Source organism: Molossus molossus, unplaced genomic scaffold (genome assembly GCF_014108415.1).
Source record: "Molossus molossus isolate mMolMol1 unplaced genomic scaffold, mMolMol1.p scaffold_m16_p_12, whole genome shotgun sequence".
In the NCBI taxonomy this organism is placed as follows: Eukaryota; Metazoa; Chordata; class Mammalia; order Chiroptera; family Molossidae; genus Molossus; species Molossus molossus.
This window is the reverse complement of record NW_023425347.1, coordinates 81,157,356-81,181,363: the sequence shown is the minus strand read 5'-3', so window position 1 is coordinate 81,181,363 and position 24,008 is coordinate 81,157,356. Positions and strand designations below refer to the sequence as shown.

The window sequence follows — 24,008 nt, the reverse complement described above, 5'->3', positions numbered from 1 at the left end:
GGTCCCGCCCACAGGTCCCGCCCACACCCTCTCACCGGCTGCTGGGGGCGGGGCTCTCGGTGGCGGCGGTGGCGGCAGCCAGGCCTGGCGGCTATACCGCCGTACACACCGTGCTGACTGTGAACTCCGCCTCGGTGGCCATGATGTCGGTGGGCTGGATGTTGCGGTCGTACATTGGGTTCTCGAATGTGGCCCGAACATTTGTGTTCTCGTGGCCAGCATAGCCATTGAACGGAACTTTGGGTCTTCTCCTGGGAATAAGAGCGGGAATGACCAAGACACAGAAAGAGGGCGGACTAAGGGTCTGAAGTGGGACAGAGGGAGAGGGAGGCGGCGGGCAGCGGAGGGAGGTTTCAGAAGATCACAGCTGTCCTGAGCCAGGGAGGCTGCGGGCAGGCTGGGCCGGGTCTTGGCACCCTCCCGCCCCCATGCCTCGCTTCTTCCCCGTACCTGTGTTTGTAGAGATAGAGCACAAAGCCTGCAATGATGAGGGCGATGAAAGGCACCAGGATTGCGGCTGCCACCGAGCTGCTGTTGGAAGCAAAGTGGCGGCCGATGGACTCGGGGTCTGATTCCAGTAGCCTGAGGTCTGCAAGTCCCAAAGCAAAAACCTCAGGTCACGGAGACACAGTCTGAGCGTGCGGCCCCTAGCGGTCACTGTTGGGAAGTGCGGCTGAGGCTTGGGATGGTACCTGCCCCGGCTCAGCAGGGAGAGGCCCAGGTGCTCAGAGCCCACCAGCCTGCCTTCCACACACAGCCAGACCTTCCCAGGGCCAGCCTGCCTTCCACACACAGCCAGACTTTCCCAGGGCCAGCCTGCCTTCCACACACACCCAGACCTTCCCAGGGCCAGCCTGCCTTCCACACACAGCCAGACCTTCCCAGGGCCAGTCTGCCTTCCACACACAGCCAGACCTTCCCAGGGCCAGCCTGCCTTCCACACACCGCCAGACCTTCCCAGGGCCAGCCTGCCTTCCACACACAGCCAGACCTTCCCAGGGCCAGCCTGCCTTCCACACACAGCCAGACCTTCCCAGGGAGAAGGGGCCCTCGGGCACCAGACTGTGTGCAGGGGCAGCGTTCAGTCCTGGAGAAACCAATGTGCGGGAGAACCTGAAACTATATTGCAGAATAAAATCTTAAAACAGTGCTTCCCTTTAGAAGGTCCTAAACTTCTTTGGGCCATAGAAGCTTTTTATCACGTGGAACCTTACAAGGAAGCCACAATATGAAGCGGGTGCATGTGGACCTGCTCTGGTGGAAGTAGGAGAGGGCGCACTGAGGTTTCCGCCTCTGGAGGGTCTCTTCTCTTTTGGCTGCCCCTCTCCCCACGAGATTGGGGGGTTCAGAAGAACACAGTGGGACACCATTGCCCCTGTGATATTCCCCACCTAACTGAGGGGGCTGAGACTCCGAGAGGGGTGCGTCCTTCTCAGGGGACAGGGAGTCAGCGGTGAAGCCAGAATAGGACCTTGGGTTTCCTGAGGTCTCTCCAGTGTTTTAGGCTGAGGGGTCAGGTACTTGAAGAGAGAGGGGTCTTACTAGGTGTGGCTCACAAGGTCAGAGCTAAGAACGACTCTTGGGGAGGAGCAGGGTGGAGCGGGCATCACAGGGAAGCCAATTTCCACTTAAGACAAGGAGAAGCTTCCTGAAGGTCAGAGCTGTGAGAACAAGGGCTACCTTGGCAGGCAGGGAACTCTGGAGATGCACTGTGACTGCCTCCTGTCTCGCCCTGCATGAGTCCCAAGAAACCAGGGCCCCTTCTCCCATCAGAGCCGGATGCTTGGTGCCCAGAGGCTCTGGGTCAAGGCCAGTCTCTGGAGTGAGCATACTGGGCACTGATGTGGAGCATGCTGGGTAAAGACGACAGGGGGCACAAGGGAGGGAAGTCCTGCTGACACTCAGTCTTCTCATCTGTAGGAGGACTGCAATACCAATGTCTGGGACACATGGGGAGGAAAGGACTACAGGGACAAAGGCACCCCAGAGGACCCAATGTCTTAATGCTTAGGGATGTCTAGGTGATGCTTGAGGGCTGACAGCCCTGCAGGGGGCTGTCCCTGAGAACCAATGCCCCTTAAGCTGTTGGCTCTCAGCTCAAAAGCTGAACACGAAGCTGGCAAAGATGGAGTGTATTACACGTTGTGCTTATTTCTGGAGAGGTATTCCACCACTTTTCTCAGAATTTCAAAGGCATCTCTGATCCCAAAGAGGTTAAGACGGGTTGTCACCAATCCCCTGTCCTCCACACCCACGAGCTCCTGCTCCCAGGGGACAAATGCTAGTTACCAAGTCTTTGAAAGCCAAACTGCCCAAAGCCGTGGCCCTTGACGGAACCTTGGTAGATGAAGGTGCCTCCAGAAAACTCCGAGGAGACCTGCGATGGTGGGAGCAGAGAGAGTAAGCTGCAGGCATTCTAGAGAGAGATGGAGGCCAGGCCAGAGGTGCACGTTGCCAGACCTGCTGGTTTCACCCTCCCGCCTTTGCGGGACGGGGATGGCGACTCCGCCCACACGCAGGGAGGGCGGAGCTTGGCCGAGGTGCGGGGGCGGGGCAGGGCGCCAGCTGCTCCTGAGAGGCAGGGAGACGTCTTTATCTCCCACTGATCAAATCGTTTAGTCTGTCTTCGCTTCAGTTTCTCATTTGTAAAACAGGAATAATAGCAGTCCCTATGTCTTAGGGTGGTTGTGAAGATTAAATGAGTGAATATAGATGAAGCACTTACACCACTTAACAGGCCCTAGATAAGTGTTAGCTGTTATTACTATGATGAAAAACAGACTTTTAGAGCACCCTGGAACAAACCGAACCATGATTAAAATGTACCTAGTGGATTTTACATACTTTGGAGAGCTCAGCACAGTTCCATTAGCTATAATTTTTGGGGTCGTAATGGGGGACATAACTCCTTGCTCCCTCTGCCACTTGCCTCCACGATGCTTGTGCAACAGGCACAGACACTCCAACAGGCTGGCTGTGGACTGCTCGGCAGAGGGCGTGCTCTGAGGGTGCTGGTTCGGCTGGTGTATCTCCCAGCTCATGCTCCTTCCCCAGGGTGGAGCCCTCTGTCTCGGATGCTCTAGGCTGACCCCCTCGCCTGTCCCCTCGAACACGCTGGGTGACACAGAAGTGGACCGATGGCTGGCTGTCATCCTAGGCAGTTGCTCCAGCTGCTCCTGGCCCTCCAGAGCTCCATTCCTGTCTAGCCCGACCTGCCCTCCTGGCTCCATCTCCCAGCTCTGACCTTGTCCTCTCACGTCCCGCACTCCTCCCAGCCTGGTGCAGTCTGTTGTCCTGGCCAGCTTCTGGACGACTACTACTGAATGAAGCCAGTCAGGACTTGGATACCCAAGGGACACTCTCAAGAATAGCGAGGAACTAGCTTTCTGTGCCAGCCCCTGGAGAAGCCACTTGCGTCTCCTCATGTGTTTATAAAGTAAGGTCACTAAAGGTACAGTCCTCCACCAGCTCGTCTTGTCCAGGAGGATGTACCCTGACTCCTCCTCTCTCTGCTACCCTGACCACCATCCCTCTCCCTCCTTCCCACTCTTCTTCTAGCTTCAACAATCTGGAACGGGGAAGCCGAGGATGCGAGGCGACACTATGCTCAACTCCGCTGCCAGTAAAGCGGGAAGGTATGGGCAGAGGAGCATCACTGGGGACCTGGCTTCCGTCTCAAGAACGCCCTAGAATGTAACAAGTCTGTCCCACAAGGGAATGCAAGGAAGCTGTGTTCCCTCCCGTGTCCCAGTCTCCTGGCTGTGTGGAATTATCCACCATCACATCCTTAAATGTGAGCAGATGTCAGAGGTTCTCATCTGGGATTCACCACCGCCTCCCAGCTCCCACCACCACACCATGACCTTTAACTGGCTGAATTCACTCGTATATTGCTGACCTCCAATTCTTTGCTTTTGGCTCTAACATCAGAACACACTCCATCTTGCTCAGATGTGCTGACCCTCTGGACTCTCAGCCTCCTGGCTCTTTTTATCTTTTCTTTGCCTATTTTACTAACTGGTGAGGACTCCCTTGCTCCCAGCTGGCCCTACAGAAAAGCTCTTCCCAAGTTTCCACATGGATCCCAGAATTTCCACTCGCTCCTCCCCTCCTCTTCCCTGCCAGTGATTTGGGAATCAGATGGGCCAGGGGCCCAGGGAGTTCAGGACAGAATGAGATTTGCTCCACTTACATGCCCATCTAGAGCCCAGTGATCATCTTTGAACTTATTCACAAAGATCTCCACCGGCCCTGTAATCTGGTAAACCTGGAGTAGGAGATGGAAATCTTCTTTCTTGTAAATTCCTGGGAAAAGAAAGTTCAGAGGGTACACTTGAAACACCTGGGAAAACTTCAGAACCCCAGTTTGTGGGCATGCAGGTATGAGCGTCTGAGTGGGATTTCACATGTTGATGTTGACTGAAACACTCCATGAATAATTAACTGTAAGTCGGTAAGTATGGTGCTGCTGGCGAGTTTGTGTTAGCTGGCTATATGTGCAAGAATGTGCATGCGTGTTAATAAACAGTGGTCTACTAGCCTGTGGTTGGGACCCTGTTTACACATGCAGGTGTGAGAATAAAGTGAATATAGTTTTGTATCCGTGAATGTGCCAGTTAATGTGTGGGTGTGCTTACAGTTCAGGGCGTGCAGGAATGCATGACTGGTGTACCCGAGAGTATGTGAATGTGTTTAGGGCTCTCTTAGAGCAAAAGAGGGAAATGTGCACATTCGCCTGTGTTTGTGTGTGCATGAATGGGTGTGAGCACTTGTAGGCTTGTGTATTAATGTGTGTACTCCTTAACTCATACATTCATTTATCCATCCATCTGTTCAATAGACATCTTTTTCTACATATTTAGTTTTTATGATTGTAGAAGGATTGAAAATTGGGGAAATTTAGGAAAATGCAGAGATGTATGAAGGAAAAAAAATCACTCTCGATCTCATTACTAAGAAATAAGCACTGTCAACATTTGGTGTAATTACTTCCAGTTTTCTTTCTTATAAATATATATATTTTTTCTTTTAAAAACTGGAGCCACATTTTATTAAAAATTTTTTTTTCTTTATTGATTTTAATTTTCTTTCTAAAAATTTTTCCCCCTTTATTGATTTTAGAGAGAGAAAAAGGGAGACAGAGAGAGAGATAGAAACATCGATGAGAGAACATTGACTGGATGCCTCCTGCATGCCCCCCAGTGGGAATCAGGCCCACAACCTGGGCATGTGCCCTGACCAGGAATTGAACTAGCAACCTTTTGGTGCATGGGTCGACGCTCAACCACTGAGCCACACCAGCCGGGAATGGAGTCACATTTTAAATGCATTATCATGGATATATTTCTTCCAAAATTCATGTACTATTTTATCCAGCAGATATGTTATAATTAATATATCCCTTTATTTTTAGATATTTCCACTTATGTAATATAAATAGGCCTGTAATGTTTGACTCCACCCATAAGTATTTCTTATGATAAAAATCCTTAATTAATGGGTCCAATCATTTTCAAGGATCTGGATACAAACTGCCAACCTGTTTTCCAGAACTGCACTGTTTTCTACTTTGGCCAGCACTGTATTGGTGCCTTCACGCAACCTTGACCAGCACTAAAATTTATTACTTAAAAAAAAAAAATCTTAGTGGGAACATTAGAAAAATGACATTTTGTGTTTACTTTTTTTTTTATTATTACTGATAAAAAATATTTTTCTCTTGTTTATTGACTGCCTGTACTTTGGCTTCTGGGGTTCTCAGCCCCATTTCTAGTTCAGTTTTAAGGATACATGTCTCTTTCCTCTATTTCTCAGCATCCTTTATGTTCATTATTTATGTTTGTCATCTAGCTGTTTCCCTTTAGTCCCTGGTGTTTTCATCATGTAAACAAAGATGAATAGACACTTCCTCCTCCCCCTCCCACCAGACAGGTCTCAGCCTCCCATGACAGTACAATGTAATGACAGTAGTCTCATCCTTGCGAAGGGCATGTGCCCATCCACCCTTAGTAACCCTCGCTTCACGGAGGTGACCTGCTCCTCACCAGCCAAGTGCAACTCCACGCCGCTGTGGTCAATCATGGTGGCGTTGACCTTGCTGCTGCCAGCCTGGAAGCCAGTCACTCTGAGCATGGCCGGCTGCTTCTTCCCCTGGTACTCATAGGCCCCTTTCCATAGGGAATTCTTGGCAAAAACATCCCCAGGAACTAGAGGAATTGAGAAACAGACGTGAGAGGGACTTCAATGTGCGCTGGTAGAATCGAGGCCACTTGCTGACTGATCCCAGCTCAGTCATGAGGTTGTGTTCCCACCTCTACCGTGGGCGAGGACGGCGGGATGCGCTGGCCCTCCTGTGATCCTCTCGGCTCTCAGGGTGAATGAATGGAGGGAGAGGGAGAGGAGGTGGATCAGAAAAAAGGAGAAAACAAATAAGGAAGAGAGAGACGGGGGGACCTAGAGAGAAAGAGGAGGGAGAAGGTTGAAAAGATGAAGAAAGGCAAAAAGAGAAGAGAGAGAACAGTATGTCAGTATCGTGTGGCAGATGGGACGTGGGCTAATGGAGTCAGACACATCTGGATTCTCCCCTTGGCTGCAACTGATCAGTTGTTTGGTCAAGTGCAAGAGCCTCACCTTCCTCACCTGGAGGCCACACCTGTAGGTCTGTAAATGGGGGCCATCCACCTACCTCAGCAGAGTTACTGCAGGAGTCCAGTGATCTAATGTTGCAAATTGTACATCACACAATGTCAGGCACGTACAAGCACCTAATGAGTGACAGCTACTAACATTGTTATCTATCCTTATAATAATTCTCTGTAATCCCCTTTTCACCAAGATGTAAACTGAAGCTCAAGAAGTGACATTCATTTGCCCAAGGACACAGTTGGTTGGTGACCAAAATGGAATTTGGACTGAGTTTATGACGCTGAATCTAGTCTTATGTCCTGTATAATGCACATACTAATAAAGCTGCAGGGTTCAAAACAGGATATGACAGTACGTGATACTTTAGTATTGGCCAGGCAGACCTGCAGTTCTGTGTCCAGTTCTGGTCATCACACTTTGAAAGAATCAATACCCGTCTGAAAAATGTAACCGTTTCCAGGAGGCTCCCGAGGCAGGACCTGGGTCTGTGCCTGTGTGACCACACACTGGCTGTGGCTGTGCTTGGGGGCGGGGGTTGGTAATCGAAGGCTCCAGAGCTCGAAGCCCTGGACATGTGTTTGGAAAACCTTGGACCCTCCTTCGGGATTCGATCTTTGCTTCCTTCAGGCTCACTTCCTCCTGAAGTCTGCCTGGGGTTGAGAGGCGGAGGGGGGAACCTGTTTGGCTCTATAGGTCGGGTTCGTGTCCTTCCATTGGCTACTCAGAGACTCATGCACATGTTTCCGGAAACGAGGTGAAGGATCCGAAGTGTTTCTGGAACCAAAATTCAGGTCCGCCCCTTACCCGAGGCGTGGCTGAGTGGCGGCTCCCGCGCAGGGTTGGTGGGTCTTCCGCTGGGCCGGACCTCTGCTGGGGAGAGAATGGGGAAAACGGTCAGCCTCAGGCCCACATTCTGTTGGAAAGATAGTGGCCACCGCTCTGCCATTAGGCCGATGGCTTCTTTGAGATCTTGCTTTGGACTTCTCCTCTTAGACCAGGAGATGGGCCGCTTTGATGGTCTGGTGATGCTCTGGATTCCGTCCGAATGATAAAACATAAACTTACAAAGGAACTCCATTATATCAGTGATAGTCATAGTAAACAAGGAGTCGGGATATAATTACATATAATTCTTGATTACTGTATTAAATAACAGGATCTAGCGGCAGGTCCAGTGACTACCATAATCTGGAACTAGTCGGGAACATCAACAGTATTTTGTAATATCAGGAACAACTGTAATATAATATGAAGATCTGCAGTTTCTACAATGTCTACATTCTAAATGAAAGGAAATGCTACACTTCAGTAAGAGGTAAAGGAATATAAAGATGTCTGATGTTCCACCCTACTACACAGGTGCCCTGAATGCCCCTAATTGAGGATCCTGTGCTGGAAAGCCCTGTCCCGGACCCTGCTCTCCTCCAAGATGACTGCACAAAGGAGTAAAAGTACGTTTCCTGGGCCCTGGTGAGCTTTCAGAGGCGTGGCTTCCTCCTTGGAGTGGTGCTATTAAGAATGAGAAGCCCTCGCCAGCAAAGGCAAGGGCATGAGCTCTGGGCCTGAGCTAGAGAGCTGAGGTTCAGATCCCAGCAGTACAACTTAATGACCGTGCAACCTTGACTAGTCAATTCACCACCCAGAGTCATCTCCTCCTGCTCAAATACACCTCGCAGTCTATGCCGGATGCATGAGGCTATGAACGTAACAGTCATGGTCAATAAGTGGTAATGTCTTGCCTTCTTTTGCAAAGAAACAAGAGAAAAATCTGCTTTGTCGCCAAGTAAGGACAAACACCCCCCACTGTCTCCTGTGGAAGGCCACACAATTTTGGCACACCCTTTCCATTTCTGAGGGTCAGTTTCTCTTCAGGTATGCAGACAGCTGCAGAGAAAATGTCCACAGTGACTCAGTGAAGGTACACTTCTGAGCAAAATACTTTCATCGTCTTAGGCTATATGAGATGAAGGGAACAAAGAGGGAGGAAGCATTTTCTGTGCCAGGCACCGTTCTAGGCTCTTTATGCATGTGGTTTCATTTATTCCTCTTGAAACTATGAGGTAGAGATTATTGTCTCCATTTTACAGAAGGAAAACTTGTTAAGAGGCAGAGGGATGAAGGGACTTGCCCAAGAGCATACAGTAAAGGGTTGAATTGAGATTTAACTGCATCTAATGCATTCTGTAATTTAAAATACAAGTACCTGTAATAGTATCAAAAAGAATAATTTTTTTTTTAATCCTCACCCGAGGACATTTTTCCATTTTTTGTTCAGGTAGAGTGGGAGGGAGAGAGAGGAACAGAGAGAGAGAGAGAAACATCGATGTGAAAGGGACACATCGAGTGGCTGTCACCCGCACAACCGACCAGGGCTGGGGACAAACTGCAACCGAGGTACGCGCCCTTAGCGGGAACCAAACCCGGGTCTCCCGGGACCGCAGGCCGATGCTCTAACTGCTGAGCCAAACCGGCCAGGGCAAAAAAAGAATAAAATTTTTAAAAATAGATGTAAACAAGAAAGTTCAAGACTTGTAGCATACACTGAAATCTAGAAACTGTCATAGAAATAAATTAAAGTTCTAAATAAATGGAAAGACATCCCATGCTCATGGACTGAAAGACTTACTGTTCAGAGAGCAATAATCCCAAAATTGGTCTTCGGAGTCAACACGATCCTTATCAAAGTGCCAGCTGTTTGTTTTGCAGAAACTGACAGTCTAATTCTAAAATTCATATGAAAATGAAAGGGGCCCCGAATAGCCAAAACAATCTTGAAAAAGAACAAAAAGGAAAACTTATGCTTTCCAATGTTAAAACTTAGTACAAAGTTATAGCAATCAGGGCTGTGGGGAATAAAGGCAGTCTAATGGAACAGAACTGGGGATCCAGATATAAGCTTATATACATATGGTCCAATGATCTTTGACAAGGGTGCTCAGACAATTCAACAAGAAAAGATCTGTCTTTTCAACAGATGGTTCTAGGACAACCAGAGAGCTACAAGCAAAAGCATGAACTTGGACCCCAAACCAACACCATAAAACACAAAATCAAAATGAATCAAAGACCTAAAAGTAAGAGCTAAAACTATAAAATTCTTAGAAGAAAACATAGGTATAAATCTTTGTGACTATGGGTTAGACAATGGTTTCTTAGATACGATATGAAAGCAAAAACAAGCAAAAAAATATACATAAATTAGAATTCATCAAGATGAAACACTTTCATGCTTAAAAGGACACCAACAAGAAAGTGAAAAGATCAAAACTCACAAAATTGTATGCATTAAACATGTAGTTTATGTATATCTATGATATCTCGATAAGGCTGTGGAAAAATCTGAAAAATTTAACACAGGGCCAAATTGGAGCTTAAAAGGTGACAGCCTAATTTCATTTTAGGTGATGAATGAAATAAAGGAGAAAGTACCATAAATTAAAAAGAAAGAAGAAAGAAAGAAAGAAAGAAAGAAAGAAAGAAAGAAAGAAAGAGCAAGCAGGCAATTCACAAAATGGAGAAAATATCTGCAAATCATGTTTCTAATAAGGGTCTTATATTCTAGATATACCATAAAGAACCCTTGAAGAAACTCCAGACCAAAATGGTAATATGGGAGTCTCCTATATTGCTGTTCTCCTACATTGAATGTACAGCTACACAAGGGTAAGTTCCCTCTGAGAGAAACCCAGAGATTAGCTGAGTGATTCCTACACATCAGATAACTAAGAAAATACCCACATAGAAATGGGTCAGAAAGGCTGAGACACATTCTTGCCACACACCCAATTCCTGGCAGAGCCCCATATAATCAGGAGGAAACTCCCAGCTTCTCCCTGAAGAATGAAGGGTTTGGACTACACATCTAGCACCCCGAGTTTTGAGGCTGCCACCTGCTACCCAAAGCAATCTACATAAAAAATTCCAATGGTGATTTTAACAGAAATAGAACAATTCTAAAATTTGAATGGAGTCAGAAAAGACCCCCAAATAGTCAAAGCAATCTTGAGAAAAAACAAAGCTGAAGGAACCATATTTCCTGGTTTCAAACTATATCAGAAAGCTATAGTAATCAAAACAGTATGGCATTGGCATTAAAACCAGACAAACAGACTGATAGAACAGAATACAGAGACCAGAAATAAACCCATGCAATCAATTTTCAACCAAAGGGCCAAGAATATCCAATGGAAGAAAGCATAGTCTCTAATAAATGGTGTTGGGAAACACATGCAAAGACTAAACTGGACCCTATCTTGCACCATACACAGAAATCAAATAAAAATGTAGTAGGCTTGAGGGTGAAACCTGCAACCAAAACAGGGGGTAAGCTTCTTGACATTGGTCTTGGCAATGATATTTTTGGATTTGACACCAAAAGCAAAGGTAACAAAAACAAAATACGCAGGTGGAACTACATAAAGCTAAAAAGCTTCTGCATAGTAAAGGAAACCATCAACAAAATGAAAAGGCAACCTATGGAATGGGAGAAAATATTTGCAAACCACATATCTAGTAAGGGGTTAATATCCAAACTACACGAGGAATTCATACAACTCAATGGAAAAACAAACAAACAAAAAACAATTAAAAAATGGACTAAGGACCTGAATAGACTTTTTTTTTTTTTTTTTTATCCTCACCCGAGGACATTTTTCCATTTTTTGTTCAGGTAGAGTGGGAGGGAGAGAGAGGAACAGAGAGAAGGAGAGAAACATCGATGTGAAGGGACACATCGAGTGGCTGCCACCCGCACAACCAACCAGGGCCGGGGACAAACTGCAACCGAGATACGTGCCCTTAGCGGGAACCGAACCCGGGTCTCTCCGGACCGCAGGCCGATGCTCTAACCGCTGAGCCAAACCGGCCAGGGCTGAATAGACATTTTTAGACAGAAGACACACTAATGGCTAACAGGTACATGAAAAGATGTCAACACCACTCATTATTAGAGAAATGAATATCAAAACCATAGTGACATATCACCTCACACTTGTTAGGATGTCTATTATCAAAAAGATAAGAGCTAACAAATGCTGGTGAGGATGTGGAGAAAAGGGGACCCTTATACACTGTTGGTGGGAATGTAAACTGGTATAGTCACTATGGAAAACAGAATGAAGGTTCCTAAAGAAATTGAAAATAGGACTAACTTGTGATCCAGCAATCCCACTTCTGTGTGTCTCTATCTGAAGGAAATGAATCCTAGAAGAGAGAGCTGTACTCCATGCTTTTTGCAGTATTATTCACAGTTGCCAACGTATGGAAACAACCTAAGTGTCCCCCAATGGATGAATGGATAGAGAAAATGTGGTGTATATATAGACAATGGAATATTATTCAGCCTCAAAAAAGAAGGAAATCCTGACATTTGCAACAGCATGGATGAATCTGGAGGACATCATGCTAAATGAAGTAAGACAGAGAAAGACAAATACTTATATGGTACCACTTACATGTGGAATCTAAAGAGAAAAATGTCAAACTCATAGAAACAAAGAGTGGAATGGTGGTTGCCAGGGGCTTGGCAGGAGGGTGATATAGGGAGAGGTTGGTAAAAGGGTACAAACTTTCAATGATAAGATGAATAAGGTGTGAGGATTTAATGTATAACATGGTAACGATAGTTGATAATACTGCACTGTATAATTAAAATTTGCTGAGAGTCAAACTTATGCATTCTCACCAAAAACAAACAAAAACCAAGGTAAATATGTGAGATGATGGATGTGTTAACTTGATGGTGGAAATCCTTTCACAATGTGTACGTATATCAATTATCATGCTGTGAACTTTAAATATAATTTTGTCAATTATATATCAATAAAGCTGGAAAAACAAATCAAAAGAATTTAAAATAACTCTTACAACTCAATAATAAAAAGACAAATAGCCCAATTAAAAAAGGGACAAAGGATTTGATTAGACATTTCTCCAAAGAAGCTACACAAATGGCCAATAAACACATGAAAAGATGCTTAACACCATTAGCCATTAGGGAGATGTAAACCAAAACCACAGTGAGATACCACTTTACACCCACTGAGGATGGCTGCCAAAAAGATGGACAACAACACGTGCTGGCAAGGGTATAGAGGAATTGGAACCCCGATGCATGGTTGGTGGGAATATAAAATGGTACAGGCACTTTGAAAACCTGTTTGATAGTTTCTCAAAAATGTTCAGCAGAGAGTTGTCATTTTACTCCTAGATGTACACCCAAGAGAATGAAACACATAGGTCCGTATAAAATATATACATTTATGTTCACTGCATGATTCATAATAGACAAAAAGTGGAAACAACCCAAATGCCCATTAGTGGATAAAGGGATAAACAAAATGTGGTCTATCCATGGAGGGAATATTCACTGAAGGAATATTGATGGCCTAACAAGGAATGATGTTCTGACACATGCTGTATCATGGATACACCTTGAACACATTATGCTAAGTGAATTAATACAGATACAAAAGGACAAATATTAGCCCTGGTCGGTTTGGCTCAGCAGTTAAAGCATTGGCCAGTGGTCCAGAGAGACCTGGGTTTGGTTCCCGCTAAGGGCGTGTACCTCGGTTGCAGTTTGTCCCCGGCCCTGGTTGGGTTGTGTGGGTGGTAACCACTTGATGTGTCCCTTTCACGTCGATGTTTCTCTCTTTCTCTCTCTCCCTCCCACTATATCTGAACAAAAAAGGGAAAAATATCATCGGGTGAGGATAAAAAAACCCCACAAAAAACCCCAAAAGGACAAATATTAGATGATTCCACTAACACGAGGTACCTAGAACGGGCAAATTCATAGAGCTAGAAAGTATAACAGGGGTTATTAGGGGCTTTAGGGAAAATGATTGTTTATGGAGTTCTGTTTGGGATGATGAAAAATTCTGGAAATGGGTAACAGCGGTGGTTGTACAATATTGTAAATGTACTTCATGCCGCTGAGTTGTACACTTGCTAGTAGTTAAAAGGGTAAATTTTATATTATGTATATTTTACCACGTGAAAAGCTTAAATAAATGTACTCTAAAACTGACACCTTGTTTTATTATCATACGTGGAAAAACTATTACTTTCTGTAAATAAAAGAAATTTACAACAATTTATATGATGAAAGTACAAGACGGTTGTTAAATCCCAGCTCTCATAAAGGCTCTGGACTCGAGTCCCCTCGCTCTCGGAGACACAGCAACCCAGTACGTAAGAGCTCGGGTTCTGAACTCAGATCTTCAGGGTTTGAATCTCAGCTCTTTCCTTCCCTATACCGGCTGGCGACCGCAGGCAAGTTACTTGGCATCTCTGTGCCATGGTTTCTTCATAGATGAAATGGGGATATAACATTTATATGTCAGGGATAGCACCTACCTCATGATGTGAGGAATAAATGAGTTAGTACAACCAGAGTACTTAGAATAAGGCCTGGCATATGGCGAGTTCCTCACCTGTGAGAATTTCATGCCATTCTGGCACCAAACTGTTTATCCTTGCTGGACTCGTAAGACTGGATGCAGACTGCCTTCTCCAGGAAGCCTTCCTGGACTTCTCCCCTCCCCCTCCTACACTGAATTAGTGTCCTTCCCCTGCATCCCCACAGCAGTCAGCCCATCTCTGTTTCCGAAGGTACTGTTATATCTGATAACGTGTCTGTCTTCTGTGGCTAAATGTGAGCTCCTCTAGGGCAGGGTTTCTGTCTTTTACCTCCGAATTCTCCATGCCCAGCACAGGTATGCACAGTGATAATGCTCAATAAATAGAGAACGAACACATTCGGCAAAGGGGCAGGGAGGTCTGTGACGGTCTGTGACCTCTGGGTAACCCCGAGGGATCTGCGGGGTGCTGTTTTATCAAGGTTATGTAACGCGTTATTCTAGTGTGGGGAAACAGAGGTTTTCTCTGACTGACGACAGGATACTCCTGGGAGAGTGTTTCAGCTCAGGCAGAAGGTAGCAAAAGAAAACCTGGGATGGCTTTGCTATGTGCCTCTTTAGACTGTCCTGGTTTCATCTCCTAGAGACTCAGTCCCTCAGAGAGTCGGAAGCAGGGTCCAGCTCCTGGGAATTGTGTTTCTTCCTCCTCTTTTGCCCTCTTTCCCTCGCGCTCAGCTGTCACCTTGGCCTCCCACCCTGGGGATGTTCACCAGTGGGCACACTTACCCAGGCAGATGGGTGGTTTGCCCGTCCAGCTGCCATCTGCTTTGCAGGTGCGGTGCTCGGAGCCACCCTTGAGGGAGAAGCCCTCCTGGCAGGAGTAGATGAGTGTGTAGCCCATGGAGGGCAGGTCCAGGGCCCCGACGTTGGCATGGGTGGGCGTCTCTGGCTGCCTGCAGTGGTGGGCTGGAGAGGAGGAAAGACATCGTTGGACCGGGAGAGCAGGGCCATCAGGAACCCTTCCGGCCAGCCCCGTTTCCGGAAGGACATCCCCTTCTTTTCCCTGTGGGGCCCTCTCATGTCCAGCATCCCCTCCCCATGTCTCTGCCCACCTCCCAGCCCTGAGGGGTACAGGAATGGCCAAGGTGGAGATCCCACGGACACTGGCTGACCAGCCCTGGGCCTTATCCTAGGAAAGAGGAATAGTTATGGTCGAAAGCCTGCAATCTTCCATCTTGAGGGCTTTGGTAGTTGCTAGTTTTTGCTGCCACTGGAAAGTTCTTTCCTCGCTAATAAGGCATGGGAATTGCCTTCAAAGATCAGAAAGGCTTTTGTGTGAAAATGTTTTCCGCGAGTCCCCAAGGGGTGACGGTGACAGAGACTAATATCGATCCCGAGGAGAAGCGCGAGGTCCCTGTCATTCCGAGCGTTCCCGCGTGCCCTGGCTGCCCAGCCGGGGGTGCCCAGCGGAGCTGTGCTGGGATGCGGGAGCCGCGGCACTCACGGACACAGTCGGGTGGGGTTCCGCTCCAGGTCAGGTTGGGGAGGCAGGTCCTGGTGGTGGAGCCTTGCAGCAGGTAACCTTTCTGACAGCGGAAGATCACTGTGCTTCCGACCTGTGGTGAGGATGGAAGGCCCCGCGATCACCTTCCAGTCGCCTGGTCACTGACTCTCCCATGACCCAACTCCTACCCCCGCGGGGCCTCTGCCCGAAACACCCTTCTTCTGCTTCTCTGCCTGGTTATTTCTTATTTATCTTTGAGATAGCGTATACTATCCCTCTTCTACATGGCCTCTCCCAACACTCCAACTAGATCAATGCTGTTATGGGACATTCTCTACTCTGCCACTGTGGACAGCTGTCTGACTTGGAGTCAGAAGCCCCCATCTCAGTTCTGGCTTCTCCTGACTGACAGGCTACACACAACTCTACACCGTAGTCTTCCTCTGTGGGGTGGGGCTGGCCAGCCCTGCGCAGCTGCGCTGGGAAGCTGAGACATGAATGCGACAGTGGGTTTGGAAGCATTTTATAAAATAAGAAGAACTGCACAAGATAGAATTATTACTTTTGTATGTATCTCTTTCTTCTATGAAACAGTAAGTTCCTTTAGGATGAGACTTGTCTACCTTACAGACATGTCCCGTGCTTTGTAAATCTCTGCAGAGCAGACAGCTGCCCTCCCTCCTTCTCAGCTGTCTTCTCCACGCTCACCCTCCACGCGCCCCCTGCCGTCTGACTTGACACCCCAGCTCCATCTCTCCCTGTCCAATCCATGCGGCACGAGGCTGCCCATCAGCTTCCTAAACTGCTAATCGATTGCACTAGTTCCCAGCTCAAAACACTTACGTGTTTCTATTACCTATAAGAGCCGATTCTAACACTAAATGAAACTCGTCATGTCCACTCCTCTCCTCCACGCCCAACCTGTTTGTCTTTTGTATTTCATCATCTCATTCAGCAAGTGGTGCCTTTATCCACCTCGTTGTGCAAATCAGAAACCTCACGTCACCCGATTCCTCTCTTTCCTTCAACCCTCGGTCCAATCCATCAGCAAGACCTCTTGCTTCTATCTACAAAATACATTCTTACCCCTTCACTTCTCTCCGCGATCACTGTCACTACCCTTGCCCCGTCCTACCCTCCTCCCGAGCTATGGCAATAGTGTCCTTCTTATCTAGTCTCTATTCTTTTTTTTTCCAATTGGTTTTTTTTTTTCTTAGAGAGAGAGATGTGAGAAAGAAACATCGATTGGTTGCCTCCCGTATGCACTCAAACCGGGGATCTGACCCACAACCTTGGTATGTGCCCTGACTGGGAATGGAGCTGGTGACCCTTTGGTGCATGGGATCAATGCTCCAACCAACTGAGCCACACCAGCCATAGCTAGCCTCTATTCCTAACCCCGTGACAGTTCAAATGGTGGATGAGATCGTGTCACCTTCAAATGGGTCCCACGGCATTTAGAATAAAATCATGGCCTCAAGGCCCTACATACCCAGCCTGTAATTTTCTCTCTTCCAAAGTTTTTATGTGATATTTGACGCACACAAAAAATACATGAAACCCGTGTAGACATGAATTGTAAAAATAAAATGGACACTTTAGGTCGAGCCCACTGCTCAGCTAAAGAGCTCCAGCGTTATCGACAAGGGTGTAACGGTGTGTTCCTTCCCTGCCCCATTCCTCAGCTCCCTCAGTGGTAACCAAAGCCTCACATTTTGTGTTTTTAATTTCCTTGCTTTGTTAAAAAATAATTCTATCACATACACGTACATATATCTCTAAGCAATGTATGTTTTCCTTGGTTTTAATCTTGATAGACATAGTATCGTCCAGCTGGTGTGGCTCAGTGGTTGAGCGTCGACACATGCATCAAGAAGTCGCCGGTTCGATTCCCAGTCAGGGCATGTGCCCAGGTTGTGGGCCAAATCCCCAGTGGGGGACATGCAGGAAGCGGCCAATTGATGTTCTCACTCTTTGATGTTTCTATCTCTCTCTCCCTCTCCCTTCCTCTCTCTCTAAAATCAATAAAGGAAAAAAAACACAAGAAATAGTATCATACCAGCTTTGTCATCTAATATTGTGCTACCAAGATTCATCCACACTGGGCAAGGCTGCAGTTGACTCACTTCACTGTTGTGTAAGAGCCACTGTGTGACTATACCACAATTTTCCCACTTCTTGGTAACATGTACAAGGGTGACTCTGGGGTTGGTTTCTAGCACTGGAAATTGCGGGTCCTAGAACGTGTGAATATTTAACTTTACAGGACAGGGCCAAGTTGTTTTCCAGCGTAGCCTAGCTCTTTGGCCTCGCTCCTCCTCTTCCACGTGCTCCTGACTCCTGGCTGGCCTGCTCTCTGGTCCTCCGGTCTGCTCAGTGCTCCTTCACCCTGGCCGCTCCATCCGCCAGGAATGCCCGCTCGCTCAGCCCAGGGCTGGCCCTTCTCATCCTGGGGCCACAGCTCGGGTTAGGAGGGTTCCTTCCTCACTACGCTTCCCAGAACAGGAGCCCCTTACATCACACTGTGAGTGCCCATGGTGCTCACAGGTTGTCTTGTTAACTGTCACCAGCCAGGGAGCTCCCTCAGATCTAAGCAGGCACGTGGCCGGTTTTGTTCCCACTGGGTCCTAGCATCTAGAATAGGCCACGGCAGTAAATACTGAGTAAATCAACCCCATCCCTTGGCTAGATCCCAACTTGTCATTTCCAGGTTAGCCCCTCATTTTCCCCTGGGCCCATCTTGGGCTCTAGTGAACAGTCTGGCCTTGAACACACCCTTACTTTCCAGCTTCCTATCCAGATTGCCTCATCCCGGGCTGACCAGGTCCCCTCCTTCTCCTGAGGCTCACTGTGAGCTGTGTCCATGAAGCCTGCACCCTACTGGGACAAGCCCACTGGGCAGGGGCCTGCCTCCCTGTGGCTCTGCTCCCTCCCGACCCCTGTCTGAGCCTAGTACGGGCACCTTGAGGACACAAGGTCCGCATGTCTCACTCATTTCTGTATTTCCACCAACTCCCCGGCCTGTTGACACGGGGTTGCTGGGAGTGTTTGCGAAGCTGCGTGTGCGTCTGTCCGCATCAGCTTCTGGGACTGGTGCGACTCCTTCCCTTCCCTGCGGGGAGTCCCGTGCAGCTCAGTTCAAACAGGCAGAATGCTGCTTTTCTCCAGCTTCCAAGGTCTTGTCCCCACTGGTGCTATTCCGAGTAAGGTCCCCAGGCCCTCTGAGGCCGACAGTGCCAGGAAGGGGCAGGAGCAGGAGGCCCGATCTTGGCTGACCCCATTACCTGGTAGCCCTGGGAATTGTTCTGTATCCCAAACTGCGGCATGCCGGGGTCTGCGCAGGTGGTCAGCGTCGGGTCTGGATCGCAAAACAAAGAAACAGACCACACGGTCACTGAAGCGTCATCACCTCCGCTGACTCTGAGAAACAGATGTAGAGAGGAAAACGGAGCCAGGTCCTGGTGTCCCTGCCTCTTGATACTTCCGCTCGAGTCAGGCCCTGGCTGACTGCCCGGTGCCCTGGAGCACACTGACTGGCCCTTTCATATCCTGCTCTAAGGAGCTCAGAGGGGGACTTGCCACCTTTCGCAGACGACACCCTTAAGCACAGGAAAGGAAAGTATCGTCATGGGCTCAAAGGAGGGATGCCCGCAGCTGGGGCACTCTGCCCCAGACCACCCCTCACCTATGCAGCTGGGCTGGGTCCCACTCCACGTCCCATCTGACTGGCAGAATCTCCGTGGAGAGCCCACCAGCACCAGAGGGGGCTGGCAGGAGAAGGAGACAGACGACCTGTAGGAGAAGCCTCGGTCCTCTCTCCTCCCACGGGGCGGGACGCCAGGATCTCCGCAGAACACAGCTGGGGAGATGAAGGGAGAAAGGCAGGTCCAAGTTGCTTTCCAGAACCCAGGGTGCGATCCCAGGGTCCCCACCCCTACCCGGCCTTTGTACTGCTTTCGCCGGGGTTCCACTCGAACTCCGGAAACGGGGGCCGCCCTGGGTACATGATGACACCTGCCACGTGGCTGCTGCCGTCTCCTCTCCTGCCCACATTCTAAGTGCTAATCAATAATCATCCAAGTAACGGAGAAACACTACAGGAACTCGAGAACAAATAACCATCAGCCACTACCCAGAACTGTTTCCTCCCCCTTTCATGCTCATTCTCTTGTTTTGTTTTTGTTTTTTTGAGTTGTAGCTAAATGTGTGTGTGGCTGCAAACCCAATGTCCAAATGTTGTTAACCTTGCTTTGTTCACTCAATACGCTGTGAACACGTCCCAGGTTTGTGACATCCTTATGATTATTGGCTACATAATTTTGCTATGACAGGCTGTACCATGATTACAGTTTATCATAGCCTTTATATTAGGCACTTTCTATTATTATAAAGCTACCTATGGCATTTTTTTTACTTGTATTGCTTTCTCAGGGGAAATTCTCTAGGAGTGGACTTATCTTTAAAGGGTTGAGTGTGTTCACAGCTCTTGATGTGTAGTACGGACACCTGTCTTTCCAAAGGCTGAGCGTTTACACTGTAGTGTGTGGAGTGTGCACACTTCAGTCAGATCTTCAGAGTATCATTAAAAATTGACTACCAAAGGCAAAGTTCCCCAAGACATCACTTCAATCATGAAGAACATTCTTCAGGCTGTGGCGTGAGTGTGTGTATGTACATAGAGTCATGAGGTTCATAATAACATGCAAATAAGCCCGGCCTGTGTGGCTCAGTGGCTGAGCATTGGCCCACGCACCAAGAGGTCACTGGTTCGATTCCTGGTCAGAGCACACGCCCAGGTTGTGGGCCAGACCCCCAGTGGGAGCGTGCAGGAGGCGGCCAATCGATGTTCTCTCTCATTGATGTTTCTCTCTCTCCCTCTCCCTTCCTCTCTCTCTCTCTCAAATCAATAATAAAAAAAAAAAGCAAATAAAACAGAAGCCTGTGCCCTGGAAGCTGGGGAGTCTAGACCTGACTAATCAGAAATCAAAGGGCGAGTTGATCAGAAGTCACCATAGCTAGAAAAAGGCGACTCAAAAGATACAAAATACTAATGGATGACAAATAAAGGGCAACTCAGTCTTGCTAATAAGCAATGTAGTGCCAATTAAAATAATGAGATGTCTTTTTAAACTCCTCAGCCTGGGAAATATTTTTAAAAAATGGGAAAATCAATTGGTAATGAGGGTATGAGTCAAGAAATATTCTCACAGCCCTGGCTGGTTTTGCTCAGCGGTTGGAGCATTGGACTGTGGACCAAAGAGTCATGGGTTCAATTCTGGTCAAGGGCACGTACCTCAGTTGCGGTTCATCTGTGGCCCTGGTCGGGGTCGTGTGGGAGGCAACCGGTCAATGTGTCTCTTTCACATCGATGTTTCTTTTTCTCTCTTTCCCTCCCTCCCACTCTGAGGATGAATGAAAAAATATCCTCGGGTGAGAATTAAAAAAAAAAAAAAGAAATAATCTCATAAACTGGTGGAGGACATTGCGCGTTGGGACACTCTTTCTAGAAGACAGTTTGCCAAACACAGAGTGCATGTCTGATGACCAGTCTCACTCCCAGGACTTTATCTTAGGGTAAAGACATGCTATTTTCAGGGCTATTTCTGGCAGAATTGCTTCAGACAGGATTAAGTTGGAGAAACCTAAATTCCTCAGCAGTAGGAGAAGATTAGACACATTGTGGCATCTACAGCAAGGAAATCCTTTAAACCATAAAAAATGATGTTGTGGCGATCAGTATGTACTGACAGAGAAAGGTGTGTTGGCCCATCCACGAACACAAGTCATACAGTAGTATGTACCGCACGAGTCAATACCGCCGAGAGAAAATCATGTTCGTATTGATATAAATGCAAAAAACACAGGGTGACTGGAGTGGAGGCACAGCTGTGGCCGTCCTTGGCAACTGAGTATCAGCTGATCGCTCCGTCCTTCTTTGTATGTTCAGCCATCACACACATGTTTTTTTTTTTTTTGATGATAACTGTAATTCATTGCTGAAAAGCGATTCAGCGATTTCTCAAGAAGGAAAGCACGAGACTCAACCCTGAGACGTGCGGCGTTCCTTCTGTTGCCCTGAAGGTGTGCGGAGGTCTGAGGGGTGGACCACGCATCCAGGACTGCCTCTCCTGGGCCCACTGAGCTGCTGGCCCTGGTCTCTGCTGGAATTTCCCAAGTGGAAGCAAATTGTCAGCGGTACCCAAACAGTGTCATGAGCACGTTGATCGTTTTCTGCAGCATTAGACAAATGCCAAGTAGAAAGAAGAACTAGGTCCTACTCTTTGTCCAAAGCACAGGTGCTGAGAAAGCGCCCAGAGCCAATTCATGGGCTGTGACAAGAATAAGCAACCGGGACCCTGCCTCTCCGGGGGACTCCCGAAGAAACGAGCCCTGAAATGGACGTGGGGCTCTTTGGGATATAATAGCACCCGGCCCCTGGATCTCCAGGTACTACTCGAGCTAGTTAACAACCTTTCAGGTTAAGAAACCCTTCCTTCATCCCTGGCTTAATTTCTTACCACTGTGACTCCACACAAAATCTGTAGCCAGGGTTCAATTTATTCTCATTTTCTTTCTTTAAACGTCCTCCCTTCTTTAACAGTGTCTGACAAAGGGCCTCCCTGAGTTGGGGGCAGCAGAGCTCTGTGGGAAGGGGACGAAGCCGGCAGGCAGGATGGACTCAAGGGCCCGGGAGCAACTTACGGAAACACTGAGGCAGCTCTCCGGTCCAGGATCCGTTCCCCTCACAGGTGAGCACCGCGGGCAGGGAGAGCTGGTACCCCTCCAGGCAGGCATACGTCACGCTTGAGCCCCACATGAAGTTGGACCCCACCACTTTCCCGTTGGGGACGAGCTGAGGCGGCTTGCACATGATGGCTGCGGGGAGACCAAAGTGGCTGAGCTCTGGTGCTGCTCCCGGGAAACCAGGCCCCAGTCACCGGCACTGATGTCACTGGCTACCCTGCTCCTGGCGGGAGTCTGAGCTGAGCAGGGGTAGTCGGGGTGACCCCTCTTACTTAGGGGTTCTGCTCCTGACCACGTGCGACAACCCGCTCCTTTCTGCACGGCTCTCTCCTCGACGCTCAAAGCCCAGCCTTGCCTGGGTTCCCTCCGACTCCCTCCTTGCAGATGGTCAGGGACCAGTCCTCACCCCACACACCCTGGTTCAGATGTCAGGGCTCTGCCTCGTCACCCTCCCTTCTGGATGTCCACGGCCCACGTCTCACTTTTGTATCTTCTTTGGCCCTCTGTCCACGTCTGCCGCCCTCGGACGCACCTTTGCAGACTGGCTTGGTACCATTCCACGTCCGGTCCTTGGTGCAGCTCAGCACAGACACCCTGTGAGACTCCATCATGTAGCCAGGGACGCACTGGTATGTCACAGTTTTGTTGTACCTGAAGTCATTGCCCAGCCGGAGGCCATTGGCCGGAACACCGGGATCACCACACTGTATGACTAGGATGGGGAGACACAGCCCTGTCACTCCCGGCCCACACCCCTTCTCCCCAGCATTCCAACGCCACCCCGTCACCCCCTACACACATCCAGGAAGGACACCTGTCCGATCAGGAAGCCCTGCCCCTCCCGGGCTCCCAGGTGGGCACTGCCCAGTCTCCCTGCGAGGGTTCTCCTGCACCCCACTCTCCTAGCCCACATCATCCTAATGCACCCCAGAAACTTGGGCTATGAAGACCATCCTTCTTATTCAAAGCCCACCCCTGTAAGAGGAAGTACCGAGAGGGCTCAGCTCCTAAACGAGGCTGGGACCTGGGGAGAGGGAGGTCTCCAGGTTGGAGAGCCTAAGGTGTGTGAGTGAACCACACGGACAGCTCGTCGGCCGGGGTGCATCTTACCACCTGTTATCCTGCCTCTGAGGCCTCTGTAGGCCCAGAGGCCTAGAAGCAGGGTCTTATGACCGATGCACTGGTCATGCCTATGTTATGGTATCAAGAGAGGCTGGGGTTGGTGAGCTCTGGACGCGGAACCGAAGTGAACTCGACATGGGATTTCAGATGGAGCCTGAAGTCAAAGACTAGGACTTGGAGAGGGAGAATGTTGTCAGATTCCCTTGTCTTATTGCTTCCCTCCAGCTGGGCCCCACCGTCACTTGCTTTCCATGGAAAAGGGTCAGGGGCTGCCCTGGAGAGAAGCAAGAAAGGGGAGCAGCGGGGTGACACGATGCATGAGAGCCAGGCCGGGGCAGGGAGAGAGGAGCGACCAGGACAGTGGGCAGTGGCGTGTCAGAGTGGAAGAAATCAGGCTGGGCACTGGGGTTTGCTCTGCAAGAGAAGAATAAAGCCCAGGGAACTGGCCAGAGCCTGAGAAACAGCAAATCAGTCTCTCCAAACCTCTCTGAGCCCATCATCTCCTATGTAAAGTGGGGCTAATAGCAGCTACTTCATGGGGTTGTGGTGAGCATCAAATGACATAATGTGTATAAAAGAAAGCACTTAGCTTAGCGGCTGTCACAGAGTACGCGCTCAATAAATAGATGCTA

General features: G+C 48.5%; 1 protein-coding gene across 1 annotated transcript in view; it reads right to left on the bottom strand.

Annotated features, from left to right (window-relative positions):
- Window positions 1-35: 35 nt before the first annotated feature.
- Window positions 36-24,008, bottom strand: part of CSMD2 (CUB and Sushi multiple domains 2) — a 558,434-nt gene continuing 534,461 nt past the window's right edge. Inside the window, exons 59-70 of the mRNA XM_036256013.1 lie at window positions 22,787-22,966; window positions 22,213-22,386; window positions 19,196-19,369; window positions 18,795-18,868; window positions 15,511-15,622; window positions 14,793-14,972; window positions 7,450-7,512; window positions 6,045-6,206; window positions 4,193-4,305; window positions 2,290-2,377; window positions 451-589; window positions 36-251 (exon numbers count right to left, since the gene is read on the bottom strand). Of these exons, the coding sequence (XP_036111906.1) occupies window positions 92-251; window positions 451-589; window positions 2,290-2,377; window positions 4,193-4,305; window positions 6,045-6,206; window positions 7,450-7,512; window positions 14,793-14,972; window positions 15,511-15,622; window positions 18,795-18,868; window positions 19,196-19,369; window positions 22,213-22,386; window positions 22,787-22,966 (1,619 nt within the window). The 3' untranslated portion in view covers window positions 36-91. The remainder of the gene's footprint in view (window positions 252-450; window positions 590-2,289; window positions 2,378-4,192; window positions 4,306-6,044; window positions 6,207-7,449; window positions 7,513-14,792; window positions 14,973-15,510; window positions 15,623-18,794; window positions 18,869-19,195; window positions 19,370-22,212; window positions 22,387-22,786; window positions 22,967-24,008) is intronic.